The sequence below is a fragment of the Leptopilina heterotoma genome, unplaced genomic scaffold (assembly GCF_015476425.1).
Source record: "Leptopilina heterotoma isolate Lh14 unplaced genomic scaffold, ASM1547642v1 Lhet_103, whole genome shotgun sequence".
NCBI lineage: Eukaryota > Metazoa > Arthropoda > Insecta > Hymenoptera > Figitidae > Leptopilina > Leptopilina heterotoma.
Window position 1 is genome coordinate 342,401 of NW_025110818.1, and position 25,811 is coordinate 368,211.

General features: G+C 22.5%; 1 protein-coding gene across 1 annotated transcript; it reads left to right on the top strand.

Annotated features, from left to right (window-relative positions):
* Nucleotides 1–11,985: 11,985 nt before the first annotated feature.
* LOC122501165 (protein pygopus) lies at nt 11,986–21,790 on the top strand. Its single transcript, XM_043610460.1, has 5 exons — nt 11,986–12,309; nt 14,510–14,805; nt 17,674–18,681; nt 20,976–21,121; nt 21,480–21,790. The coding sequence occupies exons 2-5, from the start codon at nt 14,590–14,592 to the stop codon at nt 21,598–21,600; spliced, it is 1,491 nt and encodes a 496-aa protein (XP_043466395.1). The 5' UTR covers nt 11,986–12,309; nt 14,510–14,589; the 3' UTR covers nt 21,601–21,790.
* The last annotated feature ends 4,021 nt before the right edge of the window (nt 21,791–25,811 follow it).

Genomic DNA, 25,811 nt, shown 5'->3' on the forward strand with positions numbered 1-25,811 from the left:
ATTTAAATGTTAATTAGATTTTAATTGAATTTAAATTAGATGGTGGACTTGATCTTTTGTGCGGTCAAATTGAAGTTTCGACACATACGTTTGTTGGGATATGTATGATTTTTGGAATAAAAAAATTTAAACTTGGGGAAAAATTGCGAATTAGGTGGAAAAAGAAATTTTTTTGGTCGCGAAGAGCGTGAAATAGGGGTCGATTTTTTTCTTCATTTTAATAGAGATGAAAAGGTAGGAATTAATTTCAGGTGGGATTTGTATTCAGTGACCTCGAAAAATACCCGAGCAACAAGTTTCGAATGAATGTGATTAAACTATTTTTTTTGTATAGAAAGAGAGTGGTTCTAAATTTTGGATTTTGGAAATTTAGAGAGAGAGGTGTTTAATTTTCTAATTCTATGGTCAAATTCGTGATCAGTGACTACAAAAACCCCCTGAGTAGTCAGTTTTAAGCTAATACAGGCAAGTTTTGAAAATTTGTTCGCCATATTGGAGTCGCCATTTTGAATTTTCAAAATCTGACATCAGATTCATGTTCATTTTGAGTGTAAAAGTGAAATTAATTTTATTTTGTTAATTAAGTGAACTCTATATTCTTTAAAATACTCCAATTTAAATTTTTTACATTAATAATTTAAAGACAAAATCACAATTAAAATTTGTCAATTATTTTCTAGACCGCAGTTTCGATTACCCTCTCAGGTGATTTTTTTTAATTAGTGAAATTATATTTAATTTCTTGATTTAATTTAATATAAGTTCGTTCTAACTAGAGTGTTTAAAACACTTTAATTTGTACTAAAATAAGTAGAATAAATAAAGCAAACAAATTCAAGAAAGTAAATAAAATAAAGTATTAGTCCGTATTACTCCGTATTATTGCGTATTACTCCGTATTATTGCGTATTACTCTGCATTATCGCGTATTACTCCGCATTATCGCGTATTATTCTGTATTATTGCGTATTACTCCGTATTATCGCGTATTACTCTGTATTATCGCGTATTATTGTGTATTACTCCGTATTATTGCGTATTATTACGTATTACTTCGTATTGTTGCGTATTACTCTGTATTATTGCGTATTACTCCGTATTATTGCGTATTATCGCGTATTACTCCGTATTGTTCCGTACTTTTCCGTATTATTCCGTATTATTGCGTATTATTCCGTACTTTTCTGTATTATTCTGTATTATTTCGTATTATTTCCGTACTTTTCCGTATTATCTCGTATTATCTCGTATTATTTCGTATTATTTCCGTATTATTTCATATTTTTCTGTATTTTTCTGTATTATTTCGTACTTCTCCATATTATTTCGTAATATTGCGTACTTTTCCATATTATTTCGTACTTTTCCTTTTTATTCCGTATTATTTCGCATTTTTTAGTATTATTTCGTATTTTTCAGTATTATTTCGTATTATTTCCATACTTTTCCGTATTATTTCGTATTATTCCGTATTATTTCGTACTTTTCTGTATCATCCCGTATTATTTCGTATGTTTCAGTATTATTTCGTATTATTGCGTATTATTCCGTATTTTTTCGTATTTTTCCGTATTATTCCTTATTTTTCTGTATTTTTTTTTATTTATAAAGATAATTGGGATTTTTAAGAAAATTTTTTTTTTCAAATTTTGAACATAGGTGAATTTTATAAAAAAATTTTTTTTGTAAATAATTGAATTTCTGCAATTATTTGTAATTTCTCAAAAATTGAATTTTTTTACTATTTCAAACAAAAATTTAAATTAGAAAATTTTTAAATTCTATTATTTTTAAAATTGCTAATTTCATTTAAAAAAGGCTTTGGCGCACGAATTGTTGCAAGTTAATTTTAATATTTAATAAAATTTCCCCACAAAATAATTGAGTTGAAAAAACTACATTTTCCGGGTAATGCGTAATTCCCAGGATCTCAGGAAATTCCGATTGGAAATACCAACTTAAAAATTCAGAATTTAAAGTCGAACTTTCTAATCGTAATTTCCAATGAGAATTTATGGGGATCACTTACTTGGGAATCTTGTCACGCTTTTTTTCTCAAAGTAAACTAATTGAAATTTTGCCAAAGCAAAAAAAAATAATGATAGTTTAAAAATTTTAAAAGAAAAATGTTTATGAACATTTTTAAAGTGTTTTTTTTCTTTCTTTTTGAAAAATATCTTCATTAGCCGCAAATAAAAAAGGGAAAAAAGAAAGGAAGAAAGAAAGAAAACGAAAAAAAGACAAAAATCAATGAAAGTATAAAGATTTTAAGTAAAAGGTACATAAGCAGCAAACAAACGTTTTTTTCACTTGAAACTTTTTTTTTAATTTCCTTTCTTTGGCTCAGTTTTTATTCGATTATGTCTTAGTAAATTCTCTTTAGAAATGGTTGTATAACACTTTTACGAGAAGTAGTGATTGTTCTCGCGCAGACAATAGTCATTGTTCGTATGTTGTTAAAATAAAAAAATCAATGTTTAAAACTGTTATTTTAAACAGTAAACATTAGTTTTTTTTTAATAATAATAACTTTAATAAAAAAATAGTCGAATAATTCGTATCGAAACAAAAGCTTCTGTTAATTAAGGTTTTTTAAATTATTAAATTAATTTTTTATCACTATTTTCTTTATATTTAAGCCCGTTGATACTTAAATAATTAAATTTTAATAATAAATTGTTAAATATTAATTTAATTTTAATTTTTATTTTTATTTAATTTTTTTTTTTTTTTGAATAATTTTTTATTACACGATAATTGAAGGAAATATTGAAAAAATATATAAATTGTTTTTACTATTCCTTTCGATAATTATGATTGGAAAATTATTCATTATTTCGTTTTTCCAAAAAAAAAGATATTTTTTTTGCATTTTGAAAAAAAATGTTTTGAAATGTGCAATTAATAGAGAGCTATAAATAACTTTGCATTGCAATTAAAGATATTTGCAATGTGGGTATACACGATGCATAAAATAGAAACTTGAAAAGCAACTCTTGACAGATTGTATAATTGTTTTAAAAACAATTTACAGCAAACATGGAACATTATTTTTCTAGATAGTAGAAAAAACAATTTGAAAATTGATTAAGGAAACAAATTTACGAAAGATAAATATAGAAATTAAGTTTTTAGAGGATTTGCAAATAAATCAATACACCTACTTGCGAAAAAGTTTGTTTGAAATTAAATTAATTAAATAAATATTAATATTAATTAAAATATTAATACGAAAAATAAGTAAAAATATTATTTATTATAATTTATATTATTTACGAGTATAATATTAATTATAGTTATATTGTTAATTATTATCAGCTACAATTATTATTTATTAGTAATTTAAAGTATTATTATTTTCAGTCATTGACAATTCAATTTATTCAATTAACAATTTAATTAAATTATAGTAATTTTAATAGAGGTTTTACTTCTATTTTGAATAGAGTTAATTAAAATATTACCTCCAGTAATTATTCATTTTTCTATTTTTTCAGAATTGACCTCTACAAAAATGCTGTTCAATAAAGGTCAATAAAGGTAAGTGCTTTTTCCAACATAAAAAAAATTTTAAAGTTTAATTTTTTTAAAAATTTTATTAAAAATCAAGGGAGAATTTTTTTAGCCAGAGAGAGAGAGAGAGAAAAGGTTTTTCCTAAAAGTGTTTTTAATTAAGAATTTGCAAAAGGTGAATTCAGTCGAAAGTTTAAAGAGTGAGAGAAAAAGAGAGAGAGAGAGGGGTGGTGGAGGAGAGTGGGGGAGAAAGAGAATTTTTAAAGGGATTACGGTTGAATACGATTGCAATAAAAATGAATTTTATAACTCATTCAATTCTTTCGTATTCCACTCGCGTCCATCGATTCCCATATATCCCGGAAACCCGATTACGTGTATTGAATAATTCGCCATTTACATTAAATAATTGGTTCTAGAATATAAATACTGCAATAGTTGCCTGCTTTATACTCAAAAAATAAACACCTCGATAATTTGAGATGTTATCACTTGTAATTTAAGATGAACTTTATTTGTGTTTATAAATAGAATGAAAAAAAGGGAATTTTTACTTTTGTTTGCAAACGCACAATAAATGGGAATGAGAAATTAAATTGGTAGAATATTCAATTTTGCAATAGATGAAATTCTATATTTTAGTGTCTTGATTGAAAAATTTAGAGAAAGAAAAAATTTTGCTGTTGAAATATTTTTTTTCTTTTCTTTCAATTTTAAAGTACAGAAAATATATTATTTACTTCAAATTTTGTAGTAAAATATTTTTTTTACTTCAAATTTTTTAGTAAAAAAATTTTTTTACTTCAATTTTTATAGTAAATTCCATATATTATATTCTTTATTTACTTAAAATTTTATGGTGAACAATTATTTATTTAGTTGAAATTTTATAGTAAAAATTATATTATTTTACTTTAAATTTTAAAGTAAACAAAAATATTTCTACTGTAAACTTTTATTAATTTATAAACTGTTATAATTATTGTAATTATAAACAATTTTAATTGTCTATATTAAAATATAATTTGACATAGAATTGCACAGAATTAACGTGAAAAAAAATAATATTAACACTTGGGGGGAAGCAAACCTGAGACCAACGAATTTACACAGACTGTCGAACTAACCACGAAGCTACTGCACTCAACAATTAACTGTAAAATTCCTTTAAAAAAAAGTAGAGAACATTCTTACTAATATAATTTGAAATATAAATGGATTTTTTCACCAATTTTTTATTCAGAGGGATGTGATTTTCAATATTGATAAATCCAAGAAAAACTTAAATAATTTTAGTTCACTTTAAAACGCTCCACTCAATTAAATTTATATTAATTAAATTAACATATGTACGTATATTATTTAAAATTAATTTCGCCTATATAGTGTTGGTTATTACATTATCGAGAGTATTCGATCACTTTCTGCAGTAAATTACTTAGCGATATTAATGTTTTATAGTAATACAAAAAATTATAAAATTGAATTAATATTTTATTTAATATTTTTTTAAATTAAATGTTTTAATTGAATTTTAATTAAAATAAAAAAATTCGTTCTTCATTTATATTAGTTTTAAAAAATATATCAAAGGAAAAACCAAGAAAAAAATGAATAAATAATCAGAAAAAAATTTGAAGAGACTAATTTTAATAATAAAATATTTAAAGAAAGAAATTAAAAAAATATATTGTATATATTCTGAAAAAATACGAATTAAAAATGAAAAAAAATATACAGAAACAATTTTTTTTTTTTTAATATAGAGATGAAAGGAAAATATTTGAAAAATTTATATATTTTTAGGATTTAGGATATTTTAGGATTAAAGTCCTGAGAGTTGAAGTAAATCGGTCGTATCGGGGAAAATGAGAAATAATAAAAAAAAAGAAAAAGAAAAAGTCCTTTAAGCACGTATTCGTACATGATCCATTATTCGCGCCTCTTACGCGCGGCTTTACTGAACCCAAGCAAAGTACTTATTTCTTATTCAGAGCACGCGACCACACAAGAGATTGATTTGCACATCGTTTATGTTTGTCGAATGTTGCTATTTGTGGAATCCATTTGTGTACCTTCGATTGCCACATCACTGCCTTTTCTCGCGAGAGTGTAAACATGTCCTTCTCTCTCTTTTTTTCTCTCTTTCTCTCTCTCTCTCTCTCTCTCCCCACTGACCTATTTTATATATCCTTTATCAAAAATTGCCGCAAGAATCAATCTCGTCTTTTTGACGATATATATATTTGACAGGAACCGCGATTGTGGTATAAAAGAAATTTAGTTCTTTTTACTTTGATGATTTTGTCAAGGCTTATCAAATAATTTGGTTTTGAATTTTTATCTTCAAGATTAATAAAAAAAAATAATTGAAAATAGATAAAAATAAATAAAAATAAATAAAAATAAATAAAAAATAAATAAATAATAAATAATATTATTGTCATTGCTTTTTAAATAATTTTAGGGTTTTAAATTTTTACTTCAAGATTAATAAAAAATAATTAAGAAATAGACAAAAATAAATAAAAAATAAATATAGATAAAAATTCGAGTAAAAATTATTACCTAATTAATAAATAAAAATAAAGAAATAAAAAATAGATCGAAATAAATAAATAAAAAATAATTGCTAATATTATTGAAATACAATCATTGAATCATAAAATTAGGAAATTTTATTTTAAAATTTAAACAATAGTTAAACACTTTTGAGAAACATAATAAACTCCCTAATATTTCCTAGTGTAAACTTACACTATATCGGAAATAGAAGCCAAAGTTATGAAGTACTAATTAATTTTCGAAATTTTAAAAGTTTAAAAAATCAATTAGTATAGTCTTACTTATTAATAATAGCAAATTAGTAATTTAATAATGCAATTTCTGTTGATTGAAATAGAGATAGTTTAATATTTCAAAAAGTATAGATTTACTTTAATATAAATAATAATAATAATTTATTAATTAATTGTTATTAAATTTCATTATTACTATTATTATTAATATTCAGGGTTGCCTCAGGTCAGAGAAGTCAGAAAAAGTATTATTAGTCAGTGAAATCAGGGAAAAGTCAGGGAAAAGTCACTTTTTATTAAAAGTACTGGAAAAAATTAAATTTTTAGAATTTATAAAAAAAAATCCTAAGTTTTTGTGTATTTTTTGTTTGCTTCAAAAACTATGCAATTATACTACGAATTCTAATAATACGAAACCTTCAATTTTTTTCTATTTCTAACAATAATTTTTCTTTAAATAACTTAATTCTTGAAAAACTATCATAAAATTTTTACTTATAAGTTATTTTGTAATTAATTAGTTTTATTCAAATCTTTCAAAATTAATTAAACAATAAACTTTTTCTCCGAAATTCAATTATTTTCAAAAATTTTTCTGAAGTCAATGATTTTCAAATACCTACTATTTTAATAATATTTTCCAAAAGAATTCAATTATTTAAACAAATTTTTAATGAAATTCAACACAAACATTTAATTATTTCCATAAATAATTAAAATTTCCCAGGAATTCAATTATTTACATATTTTTTATGAATTTCTTCACAATAATCCAATTATTTTCAAAAATAATAAAATTTTTTACAGGGATTCAATTCTTTTTAGGAATTCAATTATTTTTATATAAATAATAAAACTGCGGAATTTCAATTATTTAAAAAAAAAATCGAATTTAATCGAATTTCTCGAAAAATGTACTAATTTTTTAAAATAATTGTATTAAAATTCTTCCCCAAAAATTAAATTATTTTTAGGAATTTCAATAAAACTCATTTCAAAATTCAATTATTTTCGTAAATAATAATTTTAAAAATTTTTTCTTTATTTCAATGATTTTTAATTAATGATTTTAATCTACTATTTTAATAAACCCAAAAGATTTAATTTATTTACAAAAAATATTGATAAAATTCTGCATAATCATTTAAATATTTTTTAAAATAATAAAAATTTCACGGGAATTCAATTATTTAAAAGTTAAAATAGAATATTTTCATAAATTTTTTCGAAAAATATCAATTGTTTAAAATTTTTTATTAAATTCTTCGCAATAGTTCAATTATTTTCATAAATATTAAAATTCTTTTCAAAGGTTTAATTATTTTCATAAATAATAAAATTTTTCTTAGGAATTCGATTATTTTCATGTAAATAATGAAACTCATCACAGAATTATATTTTCAATTATATTTTCACTACAATTTTATTTAGATTTCTTACATGAATTCAATTATTCTTAAAAATTCTATTAAAAATTGAAATTCTTCCAAAAAATATCAAAAAAACAATTTTTTATTTAAAAATTTCTTGATAAAATTTTGTATGAGAATTCAATTTTGTGAAACATTCAATTATTCAATAAATTATTTATTTTTGTAATTACATAATTGAATTCTCATAGAATTTTCTAATAAAAATTGATTTATAAAAATGAATTTTAGTTAAAATTTTACATAATAATTGAATATTAAAAGCATTATAGCTTGAATTTTCAGAAATAATTGAATTTTGAAAAGGTTTCAAATTAAAATCTTTAAAAATTTGAGTTTTTTATATTTTTAACTAAAAATTCTGAAGAATTAATTTTTGTTTGAAATTATTTGAAGTTTTTATTTTCTAATATTAAATTGAAGAATTTCCCAATAATCCAAATTTCACGTAAAATTGAATTGTAAACAATTGAATTTGAAAATTCTTAAAGAACTATTTCAAAAATTATGAAAAATAATTGATTTAAAAAAGAATTTTAGTTAAAAATTATAGAAAATAATAATTAAATTGAAATTAGTAATAATAATTTATATTACACTGAAGAAGAAAAAATTAATAGTATACCCGATTTTGGCCCATACTCAGCTCCTGAGAGTGGGGCAAAAACTGAGTTTTTTGTTTCTAAAGAAAAAATATGCTTTAAAAAAACTTATACATACATTCAGGTGCGTATATTATTTATTGAAAAAAATGAAAACGATAAAAAAAAACGTTGATTTTATGAAAACTAATTAGACCGATTTTGCACAAACATAATAGCAATATATGCTTTGTACCTAATTTGGTTGAAGCAGTTGGGGAGGAGTTCCGTAATTGTTAAGCAACTTAAAGTTTAGTTTAACCTGTACTGTTGGGCCGATATATTAGTTTCTGTGTGCACGGCCTCTCAATTGCTCCTCAAGAACTTTAATTAAATAGAGTAGTGCTTGATTAAACTTTCAAAATTACACGCGAATAATCTAAACAATTTTTTCCTTTAAAAGGAAAATGAATAAATAAAGTAAAATAATTGCATTCTAACGCACAATAATTATTCATTCATATATACACCCATTTCTCTATTCATAGCTGTCTTCATAAATTCCTCTGATTTGACCCACAGAAATTTATATTAATAATTAATATTATTTAATTTAATAATAATAATTTCTATTATTATTATTTTTTATATATATACTTAAATCTAATTAATTATTTATTAATAAACATTAATTATATAATGATTTTTTTATTATATTATTTGATTTATTAATTTATTGTAAACAAGAAAAAAAATATTAATAATTAATAATGTTCTAATAATTTTTTAATAATTAATAATTTAATTAATAATTTTTTTATTTTTTAATAAAAAATAATAGTCATTAATAATTAATAATTTTCTTTTAAGGGAAAAAAGAGAGAGAGAGGGTGATAGAGAAGGTTGGAAGTTTAAGGAAAATTCCCCTTAAAAATAAACGCATTTGTTAATTTATAAAAAATTTTCATAAATATATAGATAATTTACATGTAGGAAATTTGAAAAAAAAATCTTTTATCAGAATTTCATAATCGTTACTTGACTTGCGCGCAGATATTAATTAAAATAAACGGCTTCATTAATTCTGACATAAAACAAGCAGATCTCGTGCATGGAATATAACGAAACTCATTTTCTACTGTTAGTTAGAACTTTAAAACTGTAATGTGCCACTTTTACTCGAGTTCTTCTATGCATTTGCATTTTACGATTAACCTTTTTGTCATTATAATATATACCTATTTATATTTAATTAACGTCTTAATTTTCATTTTTTTTCATTTTTTTTTCATTTTACACAGATTTTGCCAACTAATTATCTAGGAATAAATTAATATAAATATACTATAGGTATTTTTTGATATATTTAAGCAAATTATTTATTGTTGTTTATTTCTGCCTTTAATTCAGAAAATTGAATTTAATAATATTAATAAAGTATTTTGAAATTGTTAACAAAATTTTTAAATATTCAATAATTAACAAACTATTTAGGAATTAATTTAATTAGGAATATTTAATTTGTTTAGTATATCTAAATCTGAAATAGGAAAAAATAATTTATTTAAATATTTAAACTTATATTTACATTTTTTATACAATTCTAAATATTTATATTGTTATGTATGATTTAAATATAAACAGGAAGAAATAAATAAAAATAATTAAAAATTGAAATTAAGATAATTAAAATTAAATAGATTTAGTCTTTTTTTAGTCAAATTAATTTAGTACAATTTAGTAGAGTGAAAATAGAAAAATTTAGTAAAGTGAGAATAATAAAATTTAGTAGAATAAATTTAGCAAATTTTAGTGGAATAAATAAAGATAAATTTGTAGAACTACAAATTGTAATAAAATAAAATTAGTAAATTTTAGTAAATTAAATTCACTAATAAAAATAAAAATTTTTAATTTAGTAAACTAAATTTAGTAATAAAAAATAAAATAAAAAATTTAGTTACCTAAATTTATTAATAAAAAATTTATATTAGTTAAAATTTGTACAATTTCAGATTAAAATTAAAAATTTAGTAGAATAAATGTAATAAAATATAGTTAAAATTTATTGGAACAAATTTACTAAAATTCAGTAAACTAAGTTTAGTAATAAAAATAAAGAATTAAAAATTTAGTAAAATAAATTCAGATAAATTTATATAAATAACTTAAACTTAAAAATTTTGTTCAAAAAAATTAGTAAAATTTAGTAAAATTTAGTAAACTAAATTTATTAATAAAAATAAAAATTTATTAAACTAAATTTAATAATAAAAACTGAATATTTGTTAAAATTTGTAGAATTTAAGATTAAAATTAAAAATTTAATAAAATTTGGTAAAATTTCGTACAATAAATTTACTTACATTTAGTTAACTAAATTTACTAATCTAAATAAATAATTAAAAATTTAGTGAAATAAATTTAATAAAATTTAGTAAACTAAATTTAGCATTAAAAGGAAAAATAAAAAATTTAGTAAACCGAATTTAGTAATAAGAGTTAAAGTAGAAAATTTAGTGCAATAAATTTACTAAAAATTAGTAAACTAAACACACTAATAAAAATAAAAATTAACAATTTAGTAAAATAATATTACTAATAAATAAAAATTTAGAGGAATAAATTTAGTAAATTTTATTAAAATAAATTTATTAAAATTTAGTAAACTAATTTTAATAATAAAAACTAAATATTAGTTAAAATTTGTAGAATTTAAGATTAAAATTTAAAATTTAGTAAAATTTATTAGACTAAATTTACTAATATAGATAAAAATTAAAAATTCAGAAGAGTAAATTTTGTAAATTTTATTAAAATAAATTTACTAAAATTTAGTAAACTAGATTTAGCAATAAAAATTAAAATTGAAAATTTAGTAAACTTAATTTAGCAATAAAAATTAAAATGAAAAATTTAGTAAACTAAATTTAGTAATACCTACAACTTAAAGTAAAAAATTTAGGAGAAGGAATTTACTAAAATTTAGTAAACTAAATTTAGTAATAAAAATTAAAATTAAAAGTTTAATAGAATAAATTTATAATTATTTAGTAGAATAAGTTTAGTAAAATTCAGTTGTTTATTATAATAGAAAAGAAACAACTAAAAATATAAATAGTCGAAAATTTATTAATTTTTTTCAATATTAATTAATTTAAATTAATTAAAATCTTTACAATTAACCCAACATTTATATTGAATATAATTAATTATATTCTTTTTCGTTATATTTATAATTAAACCTTCGGTAATTATTGTTTCGAAAAAGTAAACAATGAGTAAAAATTTGCAATTAATTAATTATAATATTATTTGTCAACATCGCCTGTACGTAGACTATCCGACTAGCAGCTGTGTAATGAATCCTTAATCCCATACAACATTATCATATTTGAAAAGAAATACACTATAAATCTTATTATTATCGAATAAATATATTGCCCCCTTCAACAAAAATTGTACAAAATAATTAATTATCAATCTAAATTGATTATTAACAATAATAATGTCGAATAATTATTATTCCTTTTTATTGAATTTTAAATTTTCCCGTCAGAAACAAGGAGATGATTTTATTCGCAGGAATGCGACGAGTGGCGCCATCTGATGTAGATTGTACAAACTAAAAGTTCGACACTTTTTTCACACGTACAGACAATTCCTACCACTACATTGACACGTGAAACGCGACAATGGCGACTTGATATACTGGCGTGCGTTATCCCAACAAATAAATTTTTGAAAAAAAATTTGTGTATTTTTCCACAAATTGTTAAAAAATTAACGCGAGTGAAACAAATGAGACTTTATGTGTTTGTGTGAAATATGTGAGTTAATATTGAAAGTTTGAAGTTTGAAGGAAAGTATTATTCTTTTAAAAAAGGGCATTTGGCTGGTGGACAACATAAATTCAATGGTAACTGTCCTGCCGAAAAGACAGAAGAGCAATGTGTAGGCAATTATATTGCCATCTATAATGTTTGGGTATGTATTACAAATATGTAATTGTCATTAAATTTTCGTTTATTTATAGAGAATAAGAAGCGTACATTTTGTTAAGCTATGTGAATGCATTATAAAAATCTGTAGGTTAGGTTGGTTCCGGGAACTGGCATCGGCGATGCTTATTTTGCTTTTCTTTTTTTCTCTCTTCCTTTTTTTTATTCTTTTCTCTTTTTTTTTGTTTTGTTTTTTAATTTACTGTAGAGCTGTACCGGGCTTTGCAGCTTTGTTGCAATTCAAGCGGGTCCCGTGGCTTTTATCACACCCCGCTTCCGTCGCCGCGAAGCATCGATAGTAGACTTATTTATTTATATGCGTGCATATAAATACACTTTAGCCTCCTACGCGTAACCAACCTATACACAGAGAAGCGCCAAAGAGTGTCGATGCGTATATGAATCGTATATAGTTGTTTTTGTTCATCTTGTTCCTTGCTCCTGTGTCAAGATGCAAATAAGGTCGACTCCGATAAAAATGAGACAATTCTTTTTTTTCAACTAGAAAAATTCGAAATAATATCTTTCATTTCTCGTGACACTTTCATTTGAAATTCATTTAGCGTTTTTATATTAATTTCTTTTTTACCTTAGTTTTTATATTTTGTACTTTTTCATTTATTTTACAGTTTTTTCAAACTTTTTTCTTTTTTCTCCTTTTTTTTTGTTGAATTGTAGAGAATCTTTATAGGCGAAAAAAATATTGAAATATTTTAATTGAAAAATTATTTTTAGTAAATAAACCCTTTTATTTATTTATTTATTTATTAGTTTCCTATGGAGTGAAATTTGTGAATTTGAAGTAATATTGAAAAATATGGGGTATTGTAATTTAAAGAGAATAAAAATAAAATTAGCCTTTGAGAAAATTACTTTTTAATTAGAAATAAATGAAAGGGTTGATGGCGGGAAAATTTTGGAAAAGAGACTGTAGTTAATGGGTTTTAAATTTTATGGTCAAATTAATGACCAAGGTCATTATAATAAAAATTTGTTAATTTCAATTTTACAATTTCTGTTAATGATTATTTTAATTTGTGTTAATAATTAATTGTAATAAACATTCAATAGCTAATTTCAATTTAAAGGTGAAATTCTTAATTTTTATGATTGAAGAAAGGGAAAAAAATTTGAATTTTGGAAATAAAACTTCTTCTTTTAATTTTTTGAACTGAAAAAAAATTTTATTTTGTTTACTCTAATATTATTTAGTTCAATGATTATTAAAAAAATATTTTTAGAAAATATTTAAAAAATGTTTGGCAAAAATTATCTGAACCAATAATTTTATTTACAATAAATAAAATTAATAAAAAAATAAATTAATAAATTAATACTAATTAAATTAAATTTTTAAAAACTATTTAAAAAATATTCAGCAAGAATTTTACTAAAAAAATTTAAAATAATATTCAAAAAATTTAAAAATAATTTTTTATTCACTCAAAGATAATATTTGATTTGATAATTATTAAATAATATGAAATAATCACGTGAATGTTTATTATTGTAAATTAATAAATTTAACATTCTAAATTAGTAAATTGTGAATTTATTCTTTAAAGAATTTATTCTTTTCATTATTATCTATTTATTTTTATTATATTTATTTACTTGCAAATGTATTTGTTTTTTATTTCTGTCAATTTGCATTTTTTTCAAATATACAAAAATTATTGGTTCGTATCTAGTTTTTATTTGATTTGAAGAAAAAAATTACTTTCTTCAATTGCAAATATTTTATAATAGTCAACAATAATCGATATTTTAATCAAAATACATTTTTTTTCAATGCAAAAAAATATTTGCAAAAAAAAGTTGCAAAAGAAAAATATTTCCTACAAAAAATTTAAATATAAGAAATAAAAAAATAATTTTCATTTAATTTTCTAATCAATTTATTTGTTTTATTTCTATTTTTTATTTTACTCCCATTCTATATTTTAAAATTTATTTTATTTCTGTTTCACTTTAGTTATTTATTATTTTCTCTAATTTACTTTAATTTTATTTATTTTATTCGTGTTCATTTTATTTAATAGAAGAATCATTATTTAAAATAAAAACAAAAATTGCGCTTTTTAAAAGTAGTAAAGAAGTAAAAGGAGGGGGGTGGGGGGATTAATAATATGAAAAAAATGGGGGGAGGAAATAAAATTGATGCTAATGAGATTTTTTTCTTTTAGTTTCCTGAATATATGGAATCATCAAAGCCACTGTGCTACTGACAAGGCATGATAAAATAAAGGAAGGAGAAGAGAAGGAAATGACCCACAATATTGCAGGCATGCCACCCTTTGCTAGGATGCCTTTAGGAGGAATGGGTATGGGGGTAGGAATGGGTCCAGGAGGGCCTCATCCTGAATCCTCGTCTCACCCTCATCCTCCTCCACCTCCTCCTGCTGGTGCAAATCCGAAGAAAAAACGACGAACCAATGCCAATGTCGCTCAACCGACACCTCAACAACCGCCATCTGTACAGGTATCAAAAAAGAAAAGAAAAAAAAAAGAAAATTCCTCTAAAATTTTACCCATTAAGTACTCTGATTTATTTTATGTTTAAAAAAATAATTCAGCTGATTCTCTATTTTTACGTTAGTCAAAAAATTTTACGTTTTCACAACGTTTTTCTTTTTGTAATCGATGATTTGGAAGAAAACGTCGTTTTTTTTTACTCAAATATCAGTTTTAAAAAAATTTATTGTTTTTTTGATCGAGAATTTAAAAGAGAAAAATTTTTTTACAAAAAACTTATTTTCTGATTAAAAAATATTTTTTTTTTAAATTTTGAACGAAATTTGTGCTTCAATTTAATTTAAAAGTTAATAGTTTGAAATGAAAAATTATTGTAAGTAAACATTTATTTTGGTGAAAATTAAATTTTTAATTAATAGAAATTAAATTTAAAAAAAAATTAAAAACATATTTTGTTAATAAAATTGAAATGAAGAGAAGTAATAACTATATCGTCGTTCATATGAAAGTTTGAAACTTCAAGGACATTTTATTTTTATAAGAAAATATAGTTTTCTACTCAAATTTCTGTTTTTAAAAATTTTATTTACGTTTATAATCGAGAATTTAAAACAGAAAATTTTTTTTTAAACAAAAAAAACTGTTTTAAATATATAAGCAAAAAAAAACTTTTGTTAATTCAAATTAAAAACAAACAAAAAGAAACTAGAAAAATAATATTTTACATTATTTAGAGAAAATTTTTGTAAAATCATAATTTTTATTAGTAGAAGTTACTGTTTTTTATTCTTTATTTATGTAAAATTTTAACTGATTCAGACTTAGAGAGTATATTATTAAAATTAGAAAATCAACTGAAATATTTTAGTTTTTTACTTTATTTTGTAAAATAGTGACTGACTTGTTGCTTTTAAATTAGTTAAAATTAACTATTCCAGCAGTAAAAAAAAATTATATTACCTTCTTTATCCAGGATTGCCACAAATCAGGGAAATGTTGAAGAAAATTAGAAAATTTTATCTAAAGTACTGAAATGTTTTTTTTTACCTTAAAAAATTATTATATTATTATAATATTATTCTTACTATAAATTTATTTTAAATAATTTAATTCTAGAATAATATTCTGAAAGTTATTATTTATAACAGAAAGAAAAAATAAAGAAATATAGAAAAGATTTTAGAAAAAAAGAATAACAATTTGTTACAAATACTGAAACTTAACAATAAAATTTATTGAAGAATTATCAAATTATTTAAAGTTTTGAAAAGTTGTATTTAAAATTCTAAAAAATTATTGTTTTAAAATATTTTAATTCAATTTATAAGCAAGTATTTGAAAATTTTTTGAAATAATTGAAATTTTCTGAAATTCTATTACAAATATTGCAAATTTTTGAAATAATTATAATTTTTCAAAAATCTACCAAAAATAATTGTAATTTTCTAAATTTCTATTAAAAATATTTGTAAATTTTTGAAATAATTATAATTTTCTTAAAAATAATTGAAATTAACATTTTTGAAATAATTATAATTTTTTAAAGTTTTCTTAAAAATAATTGAAATTAACATTTTTGAAATAATTATAATTTTTTAAAGTTTTCTTAAAAATAATTGATATTTCCTAAATTTCTATTAAAAACAGTATTGAAAATTTTTGAAATAATTATAATTTTGTAAAATTCGACCAAAAATAATTGAAAATTTCTAAAATTCTATTAAAAATAATTGGAAAATTTGTGAATAATTATAATTTTCTAAAATGCTACTTAAAATAAATGCAAATTTTTGAAATAATTGAAATTTTCTAAATTTTTATTACAAAAATGGAAAATTTTTGAAATAATTATAATTTTGTAAAATTCTAACAAAAACAATATTGTAATTTTCTAAATTTCTATTAAAAACAATATGTATTGAAAATTTTCTAAATTTCTATTACATAAGTGGAAAATTTTTGAAATAATTATAATCTTATAAAATTCTACCAATAATAATTGAATATTTCTAAAATTCTATTAAAAATAATTGGAAAATTTGGGAATAATTATAATTTTCTAAAATGTTACTAAAAATAAGTGCAAATTTTTTAAAGAATTGAAATTTCCTAAATTTCTATTAAAAATAATATTAAAAAATTTGTGAAATAATTATAATTTTCTAAAATTCTCTTAAAAATAATAATTGAAAACTTTTTAAATAGTTGAAATGTTTTAAAATTATTCTATTAAAAATAATTGAATTTTTTAAAAGAATTTTATTGAAAATTTCGTTTTTATAGGATTCAGGAAAAAGTCAAATTTTGGTCTGAAAATTTGGGGAAAAAGAGAATTTAAATTTGTGGCAATCCTGTTTATTTATTTATTATTTTATTTACATTTTTTCTTATTTATTATCATTGTTTTCATTCTTATTTCTTACCTAATTTTTTAATTTCTATTTTACTTAATATTTTTAAACTTTTTTTTTTACTAAAAATAATGAATTCAACAATCACGATTTAGTATTCTGACGACCCTGTGATAACATAATGATTTATTTTTTTAATTTATATTATCGATGGATTATTTTTTCGTTAGGGGCCATCCATAAACCACGTAGCCTCTTGAGGGGGAGGGGGGGGGTCAAGCAATTGACTACGACAAGAGGAAAAAATGGCGCTAATACATGTAATAGCGTACTACATAGGGGGAGGGGGGGGTCAAAATTCCCAAAAAATGGGGCTACGTGGTTTATGGACGGCCCCTTATGTGAAAGAGAGAGACCGAGTGATAATATAATGATTTATTTTTTCAATTCATATTATCGATGGATTATTGTTTCGTTATGTGAAAGAAAGAGAGAGAAATTAATATTGAAAAAAAATTTTTTAGGATCTACTACCTCCACCGCTGACGGGCTACGGAGACACAATAGTGGCGAGTAATCCATTTGACGACACACCCCCGCCATCGGCACAAAATCCCATGATGCACGGCGGTCCACCGCACATGCATCCACATCATCCCCATCACATGGGCGGACCGCCAATGAGAGGTATGAGTCCACTATCATCAATTGGCGGAATGAATCCAATGATGTCGCACAATATGGGCAATATGAGTCCAATGGGCAATTCACCAATGGGCAATCACATGAATCACATGAGTGGCATGTCACCAATGAATCATCCACCGATCGGCGGTATGAGTCCAATGCAAAATATGGGTCCAAATATGCCGCAGGGACCAATAAATTCAATGAACAATCACATGAATATGGGCCACATGGGCAATTCACAAATGAGCGGACCACCAATGGGAAGTCCAATGAACAGTATGAATAATGGCCCAATGGGCAGTCCAATGAATAATATGGGCCACAATTTGGGCAGTCCAATGGGCGGGCCATTGGGCTCGCCAATGAACAATATGCCAGGTACAAATCACATGCCCAATGGGCCAATGAATATGAATAGCATGAATAGCCATATACCGCCCAATAGTCCATTGAATGGACCGCCAATGAATAATGTTAATAGTCCATTGGGTCATAATGGTTCGCAAAATCATCCAAATCACATGGGCAATAATCTTGGACGACCAATGAATGGCCCAATGACAACAATGAGCTCAATGGTCTCGAGTAATATGAATATGGGCGGGCCGAATCAAATTAACAATATGAACATGGGTCCGATGAATACAATGTCGAATATTAATCTCAGTCATCATAATCAAATGGGACATATGGGAGGACCGATGGGCAATATGTCGAGTAATATGGGCAGTGGACCGCCAATTGGCCATCCGATGAATCCAATGTCGGGCTCGATGCCACCGCATGGCTTTCAAGGACCACCGGGCATGGGGCAGAAGCCCATGTCCGTTTCTGCAGGAAAGGTAACTTATTTTATTTTTATTTTTCATTTTCATTCTTACTTTCAATTTTTATTCTAATTTTCAATTTTTATTATTTTTAATTTCTTCTCTCTTGAATTTCTATTTATACTCTCAATTATGAATAACATGAATAATTTTAGAGAAATTACAAATAATTGCAGAAATTCAATTATTTTCAAACACAAACCTTTAATTATTTTCATAAAATAATAAAAATTCCACAGCAATTCAATTATTTTCAAAAGTAATAAAATTTTTCGCAGAAAATCAATTATGTTCGAAAAAATTTTTAAATTCTCGTCAAAATTTCAATTATCTTAAGAAATAATTATTTCTAAAGATAATTTAAATCTGGACGAGAATTCAATTATTTTCAAAAATTTTATTAATGAAATTCTTGGCAAAATTTCAATTATTTTCAACTCAATTCAATGATTTTTAATATTTACTATTTTAATAAAATTTTCTAAAAAAATTCAATTATTTACAAAAAAATTAATAAAATTCTACGCAAACCTTTAATTATTTTCATAAAATAATAAAAATTTCCCAAGAATTCAATAATTTACAAATTTTTTATAAATTTCTTCGCAATCGTTCAATTATTTTTATAAGTAATAAAACTCATTGCAGAATTTCAATTATTTTTAATACAATTTGAATCAAATTTCTCGAAAAATGTTATTATTCTTAAAAATTTTATTAAAATTCGTCAAAAGAATTTAATTTTAATTATTTAAAAATTTATTTTAAGAAACATCAATAAATTGTTTTTTTTTGTATTTAAATAATTGATTTCTAGTCGAATTTTCTAATAAAAATTGATTTAAAAATAGATTTCAGTTAAAATTTTAGATAATAATTGAATATTAAAATCAATATAGCGTAAATTTTTAGAAATAATTGAATTTTGAAAAGGTTTCAAATTAAAATCTTTAAAAATCTGAATTTTTTATATTTTTAATTAACAATTCTGTAAAATTAAGTTTTTTGAGAAACTTTAATTGCGTATTTTTTAAAAAAATTATTTAAAGTTTTTATTTTCTAATGTAAATATTTAATTGAAGAATTTACGAATAATTGAAATTTTGTAAAATTGAATTGTAACAAACAAATAAATTTGAAAATTCTCAAAGAACTTTTTCAAAAATTATTAAAAATAATGCATTTATAGAAGGATTTTAGTTAAAAACACGAAAAAAAAATATAATTTTGGAGAAATTATAAATTATTGCAGAAATTCAATTATTTTCAAAAGTAATAAAATTCTTCACAGAAATTTAATTATGCTAAAAACTAATAAAATTTGTCCTTAGGGATTCAATTATTTTCACAAATAATAAAACTCATCGCAGAATTTCAATTATTTAAAAATTTGTTGATAAAATTCTTCATGCGGAATTGAATTTTAAGTAACATTCAATTATTCAATAATGCAAATTTTAAAAATATACAAAATATCCTAAGAACAAAATATCTAAATTATTAAATTCAGGAAATTATCAAACAAAAAATAATATGGAAAATTAATTTTAATATTTGTGTTTGGAAAAAAGTGTTTTGTACTCAAGTGGCAAAAAGTTGAGTCTAAAAAAGAAAATAAATTTATTGGCCCAGTTTTAGTCTTTAAAAGCATTTTAAATAGATTAATAATCCATTTAAAAGTTCGTTAAATGCCCAAATAGACGGCAAAGTGAAAATATAAGATGACTTTTTTGAAAAAAAAAGAATATTAACGAAGTATATTTTTAAAAAAGACAAAAATGAAACAATAGATTAAAAAGTAAAAACAAAATTAATCTTTTAAAATATCGAATAAGAGTGTATAGTTGAATATTACCTTTCTTTACGAACTTTTAATGAAATTTTTCCCTTAAATTAATATTTTATTCTCCTTTTACTAAAAGAAAAGAAAATTTATTGCAATAATAAATTGTCGTTATAGTGCTTACAATATAATTTGTAGTAGAATTTATTTCAATCGTCTTTTTAATAAAATTTTTACAAACGATTTTTTAATTATATTTAAAAATATATTTTAGTTTTAACAATTTAATCATTGGTATTCACATTTTTATTTATTGTCTCTTTTTATTTATACTCTACATTTTATAATTTTTACTCCATGTTTTTAAGTCAAGGTAATTAAATTGTTGTTATAGTTTATTAACTAAATTTCTTATATTATTAATTTAATTAATTAAATACATTTTTTATATCATTAATTTAATTAATTAAATTTTGTGTATTTATTAATCTTTGAAGAAAAACTTAACAGAAATTTTTTTCTGCAGATCTATCCTCCGGATCAACCAATGGTATTCAATCCTCAAAATCCGAACGCTCCTCCAATTTATCCATGCGGAGTTTGCCATAAAGAAGTTCATGATAATGATCAAGCCATTCTCTGTGAATCAGGTTGTAATTTTTGGTTTCACAGGTGAGTTACATTTTTTAAAATTTAAATTCTATATTTTATTCTCTAAATATTTTTTATTTTGAACCGCCGCGCCGGCGACAAAAAGAGCTTACTCGTAAAACGTCGTCGTTTTATTTGCCTTCTGAGTAAAATTTTTGTCATTAAAAATTTTAATCTTTAGTTTTTTAATTATTTTATTACTATAAATTTATAATTTCCTTAAGACTGAAAATTTTGAATGTGAAAAGAGAAAAAGAAATGAAAATGACGATGTTTTGAATTTTTGATCGCCGGCGATTTTGTTTTTTTAATTAAAAAAATTGAAAGAACGAAAAATATTTTATTATTAACTAAAATTATTTTCTTTTTTCTTTAACAGAGGCTGCACAGGATTGTCAGAGGCTGCTTATCAGCTATTGACGCAAGAAGTTTACGCGGAATGGGTGTGTGATAAATGTTTACAAACGAAAAACATACCCTTGGTTAAGTTCAAGCCATAACACTGTTTCGATCGTCGTGCTTGCGACGCGTGAGTTACACCTTGTTAGACATAAACACATTTAAAAAAAAAAAGAAGAAGAAAAAATGAAAAAAAAACCAAGAGCACACGCGCATTACGTTTACAGACACATGCTGTTTGTTAATAACTTTCTAGCTTTAACTTGTTAAAAAAAAGAACTTAGGGTATCGTTACAAAAAAAGAAGAAGAAGAAAGAAAAGAAATCGTGATTGGATAAAGTACGTTTAAATGCAGAAACGATTATTCGCACGCCAAAAATTTTTTTTTTCATTTTCTTTTAATTATTATCAAATTCACGTGTTTCCCCGATCTTGAAATTTGGAAAAAAAAGAGATTTCTTTCGTTAATTATTTTTAAAGAGGACTAACAAATTTTTTAAGATTTAAGAAGAGAGAAAAAACGAAATTTCACTTTTTTTTAGAAAAAGAAACGCTATTTCTAATATTATTTTTCAATTTTAATTGTCTTTAAGACAATTTATTTTATAAGTTTAACTCTATTGGGTTGTTGATCTTTTTTATTTGCAGTATTATGCGAACATTGCAATTTTATTGAATTTCCAAAATGCCAGTTAAGATTTAATTAATTTTTTTTTTGTTTCCATGTGAAATTGACTAAAATTTTTTGTGTGAATAAGGTGTGAGTGAAATTAGGAATGAAAGTCTAAACGAGTCGAATAGTAAAAATTTTCAATTATTGATATTAGCAGAAAAAATAATCGTTTAACAAAATTACTTGTTCTTAAAATTGATAATTTTTTTTTTTTTGAAAAAAATGTTAATTAATTTCTTGTAAATTTTCAAAATCACGATTTTTTAAAAAAATTGTAGTAAGTTTTTCGTAAATTTTAACAACTTTAGGTACAAATTATAATATCGATTCATAATTTTTGAAAATTGGAATAATTTGAAAAATTGTATTTTATTTTTTCTAAACTAAAAATACAATTTTTGAAAATTTTGATAATTTTTCAAGAGGAAAATTATGATTGATTATTCATGATTTTTACAAGTTGTGACTAATTTTCTAGAAATTCAGACAATTTTTCAAAAATGTAGTTTTCAATATTTATTAATTTATAAATATCGAAAATTGTTTTTGTCTTTTAAAGTCAAATAATTTTTTGAATATTGAACCATTTTCAAAAATTATCGTTGAATGTTGATAAATTTTCAAATATTGATTAATTTCTTAAATTTTTAAAAAATTACTATAATTTCAAAAATTTTATTTCATTTCTTGCGAAAAATTTTTTAAAAATTACTGTAATTTCGAAAAGTTTGTTTCATTTTTTGCGATCAATTTTTAAAAATCTACTTTGAAAAACGAGTGTAAATTTTAATAATTATCGTAAATTTTGAAAATTAGTATTAATTACTGAAAATTGACATTAATAATTGAACGTTACGATAATTTTCAAAAATTAATTAATTTATTTTTTCAAAACTAATTTTCTTTTGAAAAGAACTTGAAAATTTTGTTACGAAGCTCTTTGAGAGAAAAAAAATGCAGCTAAATATTTCGAACGTGAAAGTTCATGAATATTATTAATTAATTGGTACGTCACCGAGCAATTATATTAACACTATAGTATTTGAAGGAAGAAGAATTTTACCACTTTTTTTTTTTTAATCGAAAACGCACCATTCTTGTAAACGTGTACGTTGAAAATGCTCAATACTGTTTCTTTTTTTGGTATATTTATATTTTTTTCCATTTTATTTTTCTCTTTTCTGTTAAAATCTATTTTTATTTCCTTCAGCATGTGTCGATTTAAAGTCACTAAAAGAAAAGCAAACAAACAAAAATTTTGTCATTACGAAGAAAAAACGTAGCAGGATTTTTACGTAGTTGAATGAAGAAGAATAAGGAGAAGAAAAAAAAGTAATTAATGTGCATAATGCCATAAAGCCACTAATTTTTATCTTTAGATGCTCCGTGTTTAAAGCAGTCAATCAATATCGACGCGTTGACAAAAAAAAAAATTAAATTGTCATATCTAATATTTTAAAAATCGTATTATGCGTCGTTGAAGATTTTATCTAGATTGTAGTTTAAAGAAAAAATAACTCATACATCCGCAGCATTTTCAATTAAATTTCGGGGGACTTTTGAAACTCAAACTTGCCATTTTAGATTTTTTGCATTGTATTTTAATTTAAGACAGAAATTTCTCTTGCACTCGAAAATTTTTTTGTCATTGAAATAGAAAAATAAACAAAGATTTTGTTTATGAAAAAAAAATTTATTCTTTCACTGAAAAGAAAAGGAACAATGATTTTCCTTGATTTAATAAGAAAAATAGTGGCACGAAAATAATTTTTAAATTCATTTGATAAATATTAAGTCTTTAATATTTCGAATTTTTATATATTTGTAAAAGAAAAAAAATGTTTAACACATTTTTTTAATCACTAGTTAATTTTTTATATTTAGAGAAGTATTTTCTCTAATTTTCTGCTATTTAGAGAAAAATTTGTAGAAAGGGGAAAGTTTTCACTAAATAGAGAAAACATTTCTTTTTTGAGAGAATTGTTCTTGGAAAAAAATATTTTTAATGACAAAAAAAATTTGGTGTGTAAGAAATTTTCTATTTTTGAAAAAGGGGTGAAGAGAAAAAAAAACCACTAACGATAGAATGAATTTAGCCAGAGGGGAAAATATTAACCGCACCGAATCTTCGAACAGAAGAATGTTAATGAGCCCGATTGTATAGTTTAATATTCTGTTTATCGTTTTATTTTTTTTCCAATAATAACTTTAATTGTGCGTTTTTAACAAAATATTACACAAGAAAAAAAAGTAACACACAGGATTCTATACTGCATAATGCTCATATTAGTATTACAACGAATAGAAATATCATTAATACTTACTTTGTCCTTCCATTTCATTCTTTTCTCAATGAGACAAGAAACGTTTTTTTGATATTAAAATATATATATCAATATTATCGAAATATTTTTTTTTTTTATAATAAATATAAAAATATTTCGACTATTAAATATTTGTTAACATTTTTGTAGTAGTAATTTTTTACTATTATTAATTTTTTTATTATTCAGTATTGTTACTATTATTTTTTCAATTTTTAAAATTTTTGTTTTCATTTTTTCATTTTTTTTATTTTTTTATAATTTTTTTTGAATGGAAAATTTTAAGTGACTGAAAAAAAATAAATTGTGTGATTTTATTTAAGGGACTCGGGGGAAAGAGGGAGAACTCAATAATTGAGAAAAGAATGTGGAATATGGCACACATTCATGATCATCTTTATATTTCTTCACAATTAATTTTTGCTGAGGGAAAAAGATAATTAAATAATTATTGTAGGTAGCTATACCTTTTGTGTAAATAGTGAATTAATGGATCGTTCTGTTAGACTTAAAAATGGTATTGGCATAAATAAAAAGCGTGACTATCTTTTCACAGAGAAGATAAAAAAAACTAAAAAAAAAAAATAATGAAAAAGAAAAAAAATTACAAAACACTTTCAAAAAAGGGAAAAATTTGCGCGAAAAAAAAGCACTTTTTTCGTCTAATTTTTTCATGGTGTTTTCTTTTTGTAAATAGAGAGTAAATCGGTGATCTGTTAGGTGCATCTGACCATTTTTGTTTCTTTTTTATTTTTATTTAAAAAAAAAATAAATTTTTTTAAACACTAAATTTGGCCATTGCAGTTTTGTAAGTAAAAAAAAAATATTGAAGGCGAATATTACCGATTTTTGTAAACAAAATCTGAATTGTATAATGAATAGTATTTATTGAGTTATGGTTTTTAGATAATTTATTTATCTAAAACTAATGTCAAGGAAATAATTAAAAAAATAAAAAAAAAATATGTAAGCGACGCTGCAACAAAATTCGCTGATGTACATATATAGAACACTTGATTTCACATGTAAATTATAAGACTTTTATATTTAACTATTAAAAAAAAACAAAAATAATGTTATCACAAATATTGCACGAAAGTGTAAGATTTTTTTCCTTTCTCTCTCTCTCTCTCTTTCTCTTTCTCTCTATCTCTCATCTAATTTTTGATGTCTTTCTTCTTTCTTTTGTTGTTTACAGAGAAAAAAAAATTGTATTTTCAAAAGAAAGAAAAAAAACACATTTTCTTTTGAAAAAAACCAATCTTCCTGATTAATTGGAGAAAGTAAATTTCACGAAATAATATTGAGAGATGTG

Bases quoted from the DNA above. Each gene is read 5' to 3' on its own strand.
- LOC122501165 (XM_043610460.1), top strand. From the start codon at position 14,590: ATGACCCACAATATTGCAGGCATGCCACCCTTTGCTAGGATGCCTTTA. The intron at 18,682-20,975 runs GTAACTTATTTT...TTTTTTCTGCAG, and splicing joins TGTCCGTTTCTGCAGGAAAG to ATCTATCCTCCGGATCAACC. The intron at 21,122-21,479 runs GTGAGTTACATT...TTTCTTTAACAG, and splicing joins TGTAATTTTTGGTTTCACAG to AGGCTGCACAGGATTGTCAG.